The sequence below is a fragment of the Dysidea avara genome, chromosome 11 (genome assembly GCF_963678975.1).
Source record: "Dysidea avara chromosome 11, odDysAvar1.4, whole genome shotgun sequence".
NCBI lineage: Eukaryota > Metazoa > Porifera > Demospongiae > Dictyoceratida > Dysideidae > Dysidea > Dysidea avara.
The window spans coordinates 26598859-26610231 of record NC_089282.1 but is presented as its reverse complement, the minus strand read 5'-3'; the positions used below and the strand labels follow the sequence as shown (position 1 = coordinate 26610231).

General features: G+C 39.2%; 1 protein-coding gene and 1 long non-coding RNA gene across 5 annotated transcripts in view; one reads left to right on the top strand and one right to left on the bottom strand.

Annotated features, from left to right (window-relative positions):
• The first annotated feature begins 423 nt into the window (after positions 1 to 423).
• On the top strand, positions 424 to 5382 carry LOC136238893 (protein NLRC3-like). Of its 2 annotated transcripts, XM_066029530.1 has the most exons (5): positions 424 to 564; positions 619 to 742; positions 906 to 1160; positions 2876 to 2932; positions 2982 to 5382. In XM_066029530.1, the coding sequence occupies exons 2-5, from the start codon at positions 688 to 690 to the stop codon at positions 5258 to 5260; spliced, it is 2646 nt and encodes an 881-aa protein (XP_065885602.1). In that variant the 5' UTR covers positions 424 to 564; positions 619 to 687; the 3' UTR covers positions 5261 to 5382. The 2 variants fall into 2 exon arrangements, with proteins under 2 accessions (XP_065885602.1, XP_065885603.1); XM_066029531.1 differs by lacking the exons at positions 424 to 564; positions 619 to 742 and adding an exon at positions 831 to 877 and having other exon boundaries at positions 928 to 1160.
• Positions 3321 to 11373, bottom strand: part of LOC136238901 (uncharacterized) — a 16209-nt gene continuing 8156 nt past the window's right edge. The window contains exons 2-11 of one of the 3 annotated variants that reach the window (XR_010693246.1): positions 7993 to 8030; positions 7624 to 7943; positions 5989 to 7577; positions 4753 to 4791; positions 4612 to 4704; positions 4280 to 4533; positions 3817 to 4032; positions 3657 to 3765; positions 3542 to 3607; positions 3321 to 3483 (exon numbers count right to left, since the gene is read on the bottom strand). This is a non-coding gene — a long non-coding RNA (uncharacterized lncRNA). Of the gene's footprint in view, positions 3484 to 3541; positions 3608 to 3656; positions 3766 to 3816; positions 4033 to 4279; positions 4534 to 4611; positions 4792 to 5988; positions 7578 to 7623; positions 7944 to 7992; positions 8615 to 8712; positions 8793 to 11373 lie in introns of those variants that run through there. The other 2 variants (XR_010693247.1, XR_010693245.1) reach the window with 2 other exon arrangements.

Genomic DNA, 11373 nt, shown 5'->3' with positions numbered 1-11373 from the left:
AAGGAGGCTGTGTGCTCATCTCGAGTACAATATGGCATTGTTCAAGGACATCACTTGATGGAACACTTCTCACACTCCATCACTAATTCACCTGTAACTGGTATTCACACCATTGCCCGGTAGCCTGGAAACACATTAGGGAAAACCCCTCTGACACATGTGATGTAACTAATGAGGAAACAACAACTGGATAATGTACACATTGTATTTGATGTAATTGTCAGTAGTTCATTATTGAAGAGGGTTTTGTGGTAAACACGTGAGCAGTAGCCACTAGAGGACATGATGGTAGCTAACTCGTTATACCAGTAGTACCAGTATGTGTCGAGTATCAGCCCCCACTAACAATATTAAATATTAGCCAATTAATCTGTTTCGTCATTAAGAGGAATATATTATAATTAATTAGTGGACCAGTCACGCCCCCACTATGTAAATCACTACCGGAAGTCCCATGTTAAACTGGCTGCGAAAAAGGATCAAATTCCTGTAGTGGTTCCGATCGAGTAGACGATTACACGGTAAAGAGCGTAGGAGTTTGACTGACAAGTGAATAGGCAACTGGTGAGCCATGCAGAACCGTCTCGTGTAATACGCCCTTTATAATACCTATTACAGCGCGCGGCCTCTTCAAGTATAACTACATACACCCGGGACTACTTCAACTACTATTGTGTGTATATTTTGATGGCTACCAGTACTGTTGGTCAAGGACTAGAACAGTTTAAATGTACTAATAAAGGTAAGTGCGGTCAATGTCGCGCGAAAATTTAAACTGCTAATTTTAAAAGCGTGAATTTTATGCTAGTGTTCATTATAATAATATAGTCATAATTGTATATTAATGAGTATAATTACAATTTGAGGGAAGGAGGAGGTAGGGAAATAAAATCATTACTATGTAGTGTCCACCACTCCAACACAAAGAGACCTCCAGCGACATGTGACACCACAATATGCTGTAGACTGGAGGGAGATAGGAGTAGAACTGGGTCTGTCTGATGCTAAACTGAGGGAAATAGAAGTCAACTACCCACGTGATGTCAAGCAGTGTTGTAACAGAATGTTCTCAGAGTGGTTGAGGGTGGACATGACTGCTTCATGGGAGAAATTGTTTACTGCCATTGAGTCACCTGCAGTGTCTGGTGGTCCAGTTAGAGGTAATTATCATGTATTGTGCGTTGTTACAATAAGGGATTCACCTATTATGCTTTTGAACAGTTATCATGTTCAATAATTATTTGTCAGTTGTTTTGTTAACAAATGTGCACTTTATGGGTAAATAATAATAATTGGCTGAAGCAGAAACTATAAATCCTTTGCAGATGCTAGGCACAAAATTTAAAGTGAGGGGTGGTAAGGGTGGTGATCTGGTTGATACAACTTGTACAGTGTGTAAATCTCACTATATGTGGAACACACACTTTCTAGGGGGTCTGGGGTGAATTTTTTTTTGCCTTTTGAGGTTAAATTTTGTAACAATTATTTTTGGCTTTAATACATGACTGCTCTATTAGAGTATTTGACTGCTCTATTAGAGTATTTGACTGCTCTATTAGAGTATTTGACTGCTCTATTAGACTAAATAAATAAACTAATGTCCATTTGGTTCCACAAGGGGTACTTTGAGATAATAAGTCACTCTCTAGAGTTCCTATGGATATGAGAAGGAGAAAATATCCTGACTGCCTGGCAGACTCCTGTAAGTGTTCGAGCGCTAATTGGATGGCTGCAGATTCGAGGCTGCTCAGGCCCAGTCATGGATTTTTTTCTCCTTTCTCCACCTTTTCAAACACACTTATGTAACATCTTTAAACAGGCTGTAGGACTAGGCGTTCTATAGACCTTCAACACTTGTGCTGTAAAGCCTTAATAAATAAATTAAATTAATATACTATATGACTGCTCTATTAGAGTATATGACTGCTCTATTACAGTATTTGACTGCTCTATTAGAGTATTTGACTGCCTCACAGAGTATATAACTGCTCTATTAGAGTATTTTACTGCATTATTATTTTACTGCCTTATTAGACTATATGACTGCTCTATTAGAGTATTTGACTGCTCTATTAGAGCATTTGACTGCCCTATAGTGTATTTGACTGCTTTATTAGAGTATTTTATTGCATTATTATTTTACTGCCCTATTAGACTATATGACTGCTCTATTAGACTATATGACTGCTCTATTAGAGTATTTGACTGTCCTATAGAGTATTTGACTGCTCTATTAGAGTATTTTACTGCATTATTATTTTACTGCCTTATTAGACTATATGACTGCTCTATTAGAGTATTTGACTGCTCTATTAGAGTATTTGACCACTCTACTAGAGTATATCAAAAAATAAGCCCTTTTAAAATAAGAGTGGATGGAGCTCTAGCCCCTGCAACCCCCAGTTGCTATGCCTCAGTATGTCTGCTTGTCAAAATGCATTTTAAAGGAAAAGATCAACATACTCTAATAAACAGTCAGCTCCCTGAATGTTCTATTAGAGTTTCTGACTGTTCTATTAAAATACATTACACCCTCATTTATCCAACCCTTGTTTATCTGAAACCAGAAATGACTGCTCTATTAGAGTATTTTGAGTACAGGTGTATGCTCTATTAGAGTATTTCAACAGAGTTCTGTATTAATGTACGGGTTTCAGTTATCCAACACTTTTATCATTTCTTGAGAACAAAGGTATTCAGATAACCGAGGCTCAACTGTATATCTAGGATTTGTATTTTGACAAGTAAGGATTTATAGCATGACAAGTGTTCTCCCTATTATGCTCAGTGCTTTTCATACACCTATTATGATCAACATTATACCTAGTTAGTAACTATTGCTAGTAGCTAGTTATGACATGTTTTGTTTGGTTAGGTCAAGTGGAGCCCAAACTCAACATGGACAAGTCGACTATCACTGATCCAGTCAAAGGTGAAGTGTACTGTAGTGTACTCCACATTAGCTACTGTTTATCCTGTAGAAGTCTCCATCCTATCCCAGAGGGTGGCCATGATTAATTCACATGCACAAGACAGTGTTGATGAAGACACATGGCCACCAGATCAACCGAAGGATTATACACCACTAGTTCTCATCCAGCATCAAGAGCAGCGTACTAAAGAACAAGATAAGGAAATGGCCAAGCTAACCCAAACAGGTGACATTGACTCAATAGCTAGTGGTCAGTTAGCTCCCAAACATCATAAGCTAGACAGCCACGAGACATTACAACATGTCCTCAATACCAGCACTGTAACTAAACAAGTTGCAGAAATCCTAACCCCATTGGAGGAGAGTGATGGGAAAAGATTTGTACTAATCGAAGGTGCACCTGGCATAGGCAAATCTTTTTTATTAAAACACATTGCATGTCAATGGGGAAAGAAACTATTACTATCTATGTTTAAAATAGTGTTACTGGTTTGTCTGCGTGATCCCAACATTTGGCGGGTTACATCAATCAGTGATCTTCTTAAAATATTCTGCAAAGGGTACACAGATAAAAGAGCTGACAAAATTTCAACAGCTTGCAGTGATTACCTTCTTGCAAATGATGGTAAAGATATCACTCTCCTTCTTGACGGCTATGACGAATTACCAGAAAACCTTAAAAAGAACCATTTAATCACAGATATTCTTAATCGAACAACTCTACCTCTTTGTGGTATAGTAGTGTCATCTCGTCCACATGCCTCGGTGAGTCTTAGGAAACTAGCGGTTGTCAGGGTAGACATCTTGGGCTTCACTGAACAGGAACGACAACACTACATTGAACAGTCAGTTAAGGGAGACCCCCACCAAATCAAAGAGCTCACCCAGTATCTTCACCATCACCCAACTATCAGTAATATTTGTTTTGCTCCATTGAATATGACCATCCTCTTATTCCTCTACCAACTGGGAATTCCCCTTCCTAAAAATTCCACAGAATTACATCATCACTTTATCTTTCAAACCATCCGTCGACATCTTGTCAAGTCTGGTCGCCCTCTACCCGACACCATCACTGATCTCACAACCCTGCCGGAGCCCTACAAGAAGATAGTTAATCAACTAGCCAAGCTCTCACTTGAGGCCCTTAACAATAACAAACTGGTATTTACATCTGAACACATTCGAGCAGCTTGTCCAGACATGGTAGCTACCCCTGGGGGGACTAATGGCTTTGGGCTATTACAAGCTGTACAACATTTTAGCCTTACAGGGAAAACAACGACATTTAACTTCCTCCACCTCACTATTCAGGAATACCTAGCGGCTAACTATATTATAACTGACCTTCGACAAGAAGAAGAGTTTCGTCTCCTTCGCGAACAATTCTGGAGCGATCTTCACGCGAACATGTTCTTCATTTACGTCACACTCACGAAGGGACAACGATCTTCTTTTAAACAATTCCTGTCTGGTGGAAACAATAAGATCGCCATTTCCAGTGAATTCCTTGACGATCAATTAAAATGTCTTCGCCTGTATCGATGCTTCAAGGAGGCTGGAGATGACAGGATGTGTAAATCCATCGAAGAGGCAGAAATCTTCAATAACAAAGAAATCAATCTTAGCAGCTCTAGGCTATCAGCTACTGATCTCGAGTGTGTGTCACTCTTCCTCACCTCCTCTTCCCACAAGCAGTGGGTGAAGCTCAACTTGATGCTCTGCTATATCCAAGATCGCGGCCTTCACACCATCCACAAGTACCTCAAGAACTGTGACGTCATCATCAACAACTTGTGGTTGATCGATAATGGCCTCACCAGCTCATCCTCCTCCTTCATCAGTGACATTGTCCTCAGCTGCAAAGTAGAAGTGTTGTGGATTAGTTATAACCACACAATTGGGGAGAGTGAAGAGCTCTACACCATGTTGACCCATCCCTCCTCTATGCTAACAATACTGTACATGTCCTATACCTCATTATCCTCCATTGCAGCAAGAACACTATTCACTGCAGTGAAGGATACTAACAAGTTGAAGGAGCTCAGCATTAGCCACAACGCCATTACTGATGATGTGGCTGAGGACATTGCTACATCATTAGCTACCAACAAGTCACTAGTGAAGCTGAGGATGAGTGACAACCCCATTAGTGGGGAAGCCATAACAAGGATAGTACAAGCCCTGAGGGGCAATAATACAATACAAGTGCTACTTGTTCCCAGTTACCCTCCAGCAATTAAGGACATGATTAGATCAATAGAACAAGAAATCAACACAAAGAGAAGAAGTCAAGGAATACAAGAGAAGCTAACAGTTCAGTTCTGATAACACTTTTAGTAGTTCAGTTTAGTTTATGTTGTTGTACTATTTTACAACTATTATCCCGCCACACACGTGTTGTTATTTTATTGTAAAAGTTGATAAGAATTGTTTTATTTAACACCAAACCAAGTTGATTGTCATTTCAAACATTTCCTAAAATGATGATGGCGGGCGGTTATTATTCATTATGGCTGAAAACCTTGAGCAAGACACTTCAACAAACTCACTAATACAATAATGAAAATTTTGCAGATTTACAAATCCATGAGGTGGAAATAGCCATAATGAAAATTTTGTGTCACTTCCATTAAAGGATGTGGGCAGAAATGGGAATGTGTGGACTTGTTAGAATATGTTAACCACCTCAACCAGACTAGCTTCCCTCATGACAGTTGCTCAGAGATGGAGTAGAGCAGAATGGAGCCGGCTGCTGCAGTTTAGCAACACTACACCAACTCCGGCCATAGCTAAACTGGTCAGTTAGCTACAGTTAGGAGGTCAGCCATTTTAATACTTACTAGCATCACTTTCATGTAGTAACTCCGGATATTACGAATTTACAAGAAAATCCTACAATTTAGCATTTTGTTAGTTTTAAAGTTTCACTATGCAGGAAGTCCGTATATTTATAGTATGCGAGAATATACTAACAAATTATTCTAAACCCCCTAAAACAGTTTTGCTCTAATGCTCTCCACCTCTGAGTTTACACAACACAATTTATCACTCACTTTATGGCTGCTCCAGCTGCAGGTTAACAACAAGACCAACCAACAACATAATATCCTACCTAATACACTAACTAGTTAACAGGTCACTAAACTAACTAACTATTAAGCTACACTAACTAACTAGATAACAAACTAGTTGTTGTGTATTCAACTAGTAACACACCACCAGCTATGCCGGGGACAAGCTAATAGACCTAGTCTATAAGTCAACTTCTAGCTAGCTAGTCAGTAACAGGCTCTTTGGATAAAAGTTCACAAAATTCATACAAAAATAGACTCAGTTTATGGCCTTTTATTTAGCAAAAGCAGCAAAAGCAGCAAAAGCTTTGTATTCTATTTTTAGCACTATAGCTGTCCCACCAGAGCCTATGTCTACAGCTGCCAAATTTAGAGCCAGAAAAGCAGCCCATACTATTAAATGATAGTTCCAAAAGGTTTGTAAAAGCTTTACTAACTTAGTTTTAGTTCAAATATTAAGCCTTGTTACTGACTATAGCCACACTACAACGAGCTACTCTAACAACTTCAACTTGCTCTCAACTTTCATTTCCTAGCAACGAATAAGCAGCTGGAAACTATCCCGCCTTTTAGAGTAAGCGCTACTTGCGCTTAATTTGTTTAACACGATTCGAGGAGTTGCTGTACTTCAAGTTCACTCCAAACTTGGCTATTCGCCATACTTTGCCTGAGGGCATGTGTTGTGTTATTTACCGCCACAAGGCTCCTTCATAGACATCACGTAGCTTATCCGAGATTTAATCACCACCTAATGGAGATGCGTGCAGGAGAAAAATTCCATTCAATGTAACTACTTATTGAAGTGATGAAGACCGACCATTAGGTGAACGTTCTATTAGAGTGTTTTACTATTTTGGAAGTTGATCTCAATTGTATAGAAGCCACATATTCACCGATAAACGAGAGGTATGTCCTACAACAATTTCATATTACAACCTCATGATCTAAGATGTGTGTACCACATGGGCATGCCCAACAGGATGAAACACTAACACCTCATCTTCACACTACTGTAGAGGGTATGTGACTGTAGTCACGATTATCAAACTTGTCCACATTTCAGAGGGCATTCCTATACGAGGTGAATGTAGGACTTCACAGAACAAAATAGAATAGTTCCTATATTAGTTAATGGGGAAGCCCCAACATGATGATGTAATCAACTTAAATACTACATTCAATAAAATGAAATAAACAATTGACAAGACCATATATGGGGGTAGCACTAATTTCACAATGCCTGTTGTGACTTTTCATAATACACTAGAGCCCTAACCACTGTACCATGCAGGAACCCTGAATGAATATGGCTGAACCCAAACCATAGCCTCACCTTTGGACTACTAGGATCATGAGAAATGGTTCCTCAGATAGTAGAGGACACTAATACACCCTCTACTATCTATGGAACCGATTGTGGTATACTATATCTATATATGTGTAGGGGCACCCACGGGAATGAAGAGTTGTGAAATTAGTGATGGTGTGTGTAACATGTCATCCTGTAGTATAGTCTCTGTGTATACTGGTTGTTTAGTGGAGGTCACTGGAGGCTCTTACACAACTCCAACCTGTGAGGGGATGAGATGAGGCCAGTCTAGGATGTGGTGACACTACCTTGTGATTTGCTCCTGTGTCATAGATACCAGTGACTAGTTTAGCTATTGACCCTTTACACTCAGTGACGTGTTCGATTAGGTCTTGGTCCTGTTGGTGTAGAGACTTGCTGCTGATCCCACTGACATCAACTCTGGGATACTCATCTTTGTAGTGTTATCTCGCATTGGTGTTGCGTGTCAGTACAGCCTCAACAATGTCCTGTACATTATCCATGACCTTCACTGGTATCTCATTCTTGATGCATTCTATGGTGTCCTCCATGTAAACACATTGTATCAGGGGGTCTTGGAGTAGTGTTACAATTATTATAGCAGTCTCTGTGTGTGTATGGTGAGTGTTAGCTGTATGAGGATAACTGTGTCTCACCTTAAATATTGCCTCAATGACTTCCAGAAATAGCAGGTCTATAGAAGAGCAATCACACAGTGACTTTACATGTACATTAGGTGTACAATAGACTAATACATGTTATAAGTAGTTTGGTACATCCTTGATTGTCAACAGTAAAATCTGACTGTTCTATTAGAGTATTTTGTACAAGTGTATGTTCTATTACAGTAGTGAGCTAAGCAAAGCAAAAAATGTGATCGGATCTACAAAAAGCGGTCTCATAGTCTTCCAAAATCCCATGTTTGACTAATCATAACTCCTCATGCTGTTAACCTATCAGTTTCATATTATCCACTAAACTGTGTCCATCTATTCCTGGGCCCCTAAACAACACTTAACTCAGGTGGATGAACTACTCTAAGGGATTAGCAGTCTATGCAGCTGTATTAATATGAACTGGGGAAGTAGTCTACCCAGCTGTATAGGGACCTGCCCAGTTGTATTAATAGTGACCTGATGTTAACTGGTGAAGTAGTCTACCCAGCTGTATTAATGGTGACCTGGTGTTAACTGGTGAAGTAGTCTACCCAGCTGTATTAATGGGAACCTGGTGTTAACTGGTGAAGTACGTAGTCTACCCAGCTGTATTAACGGGGACCTGGTGTTAACTGGTGAAGTACGTAGTCTACCCAGCTGTATTAACAGGGACCTGGTGTTAACTGGTGAAGTAGTCTACCCAGCTGTATTAACGGGGACCTGGTGTTAACTGGTGAAGTAGTCTACCCAGCTGTATTGATGGGGATCTGCCCACACTTCACCTGTGAGACATACATGTACTCCTTTATGGTACTAATCCTGTCCTAGGACAATTTGCCAGCATTAACTCATAGCACACAATATTTCACTGGGTAGGTGTGACAATGTAACAGGGCTTTATTTGGAAGAGAGTGGTGTGTGTGTGTGTGTGTTGTAAGACACACGGTAGTGTGTCATGTGGAAGCCAGCATGCCACACCAGTGGTTGTTGATGACACAATTTTCGTCCGTGCTGCCTTTATGAAATGAGACAATTTTTGCTGTGGAAATGCTCTTCACCTTCAATAGTCCATGTACCAAGTTTGAGTATAATTGCCACAGGCATTCAAGAGTTACAAAAACCTTCACAGATCATTTTAATTTCTTTCATTTTTCTCTCTCTTTCCTTTCGCACACTTAAAGGTCAATCTTGGTAACAAGTTACAAGATAAACAGTTGTGGAGTTATTACCAACCAATCAACACTAATATTTTGTCAGGTGTACAGGGTAAAACTGTTAATGAAAATTGCTATGTAGGTAGTAGGTTAACTATCAAACCTCAAACCTTTTGTGGTTTGGAAGAAATCGAGCTAAACACCATGAAGATGAAGTGTAAAAAGCAACAATATGTGACGATCATATGATTAAGGTATGCTAATAAAACGGATATCAGATTTACAACCATCGAGTTGTAATGAAAAAATCACAGTGAAACCTGTCTAATCAGGTCACTGCATAAAGAGGTCACCTGTCTAAACTGGCCATTATAAAAATCCCAACATGTGCCAACTGTGTACAAAGTGACCTGTATAATGCAGCCACCTCCTCAATGAACTATGATGACCGGAATAGACAGGTTTCACTGTACTTGTAATTGTATGATTGAGATAATACTGTAATAGTATAGTCACCAGAGAGAGAACCATCATTAGTAATAAGATGATACATACAATACATTATTAGTTCTCGGTCTCATGTGACCACAGTAAGATCAAGCAAATGAGATCTTGTGGGCACGGCAAGGTGTGTGTACATGTAAAAAAACAAAAACAATAGCAACAATAATTACAAGACAAAATTAAATTAAGTGCTCGGTTGACCAGTCACTACAACAAGAAAATCTTTTGTGAACATGTCATACATTGACGAGTAGTATTACAGCAGTCAGCTACATATTCACTGAGGTGACACAATACAGGACGATTGGGTTACTATATTATGTAGACCCCTGTGGTCTGTAGTCATAACTTATTTAGACCCTTTATGTAGTTGTTGTACCTTAACACTCTTGACAGCTGCTAAATGTAGCATTAATTAGTAGAAAGAAACAGTTACTACATCTCTTAAGATTAATTTCCAGGTGGTGATGTGTTGTCAGTGTTAGTGTGTATAATAAACATGAAGAAGGTCTTAGACTTTAAGGCACAGGGTTCTATGGAATTTAGTAACCCGAAGACCCTGTGTTGTGTACAGAGTTCAGCAGAGGATTCAGCTATGTTACAAGGAAGTTGTCCTTTTGGTGTATGATGATATTCTATTATAACAATTTAATAGTTGATATTAAAAATATTATTTTCCCTTCTTCCTACAGTAAAACTTCAGTCCCATAACCAGCTTATGGATAATTTTGGGAGTTAATAATTACACAAACAAGTGATATATATCAACTGGACTGTGAAAGAGTGCTGTAAGGCACGTGATCTGAAGAAGAGCAGTGACATGTGATCCACCACGTTGTAGCTTTGACACTTCTTATGCTGAACTTAGTAATACTATTAGGCTATGTTTTTGAAGTCCATATTGTTTGAATTTGATTGCTAAGTAATTAAAACTAGCTGTTAAGAGTGTTTGTGACAGAGACGGGCTTGAGGTGCAACTGGGAGCAGATCTCGGACTTGACATGCAGAAATAAAACACGGTGTGCAAGAAATGGCTACTAATGTCAACCATTTTTAATGATCACAACTCTTTAATTCAGAGCATGTCAAGCTAACAATATTCATAGTCCACCAAATGATGTTAGTGACCAGACAACATCACCACTTGTGTTATAGCCCTGATGTACTGCTACACGTAATTGCACAACCAAATATGGTGCTTAAAATTGGTAGAAATTCTTTTATCAGATTCAGTTCTTTCAATAATAACAATGTGTGTAATAAAATGGTTTTGTTGCCTAACTAATAAGATCACGGGTTTGCTCGTTTGACAACTTATAGATTGACTTCCCAGTGACCGAGGAAGGAAGGAAGCCTTTGCCCAGTGTGGTGTACGCCATATGGCGGGGCCTCCAGTAGGGGTGAGCCGTACTGGGTGGATAGAGTTCGTAAAATGGGGGGCCATACAAAACACTGAACGCCTGAAAAGATGTTTGCTCAATTGTTTACATATTGATGGTATGATGCAATCACCTAATCAGTTAGTAGGTAAATCAAACATTTCTTGTGTACACTAAGGTAACCACAATTTCCACTAATGGACCACAATATAAACATGATCTCATATGACAACTATTTGATAGTTCCACTACAAGAAATGTGTACAATAACAGTAACTAAAAGTGTTGTATGTTAAGGACAATATCAAATACACAAAACGGTGAAACATTCCTTGTAACAAAAG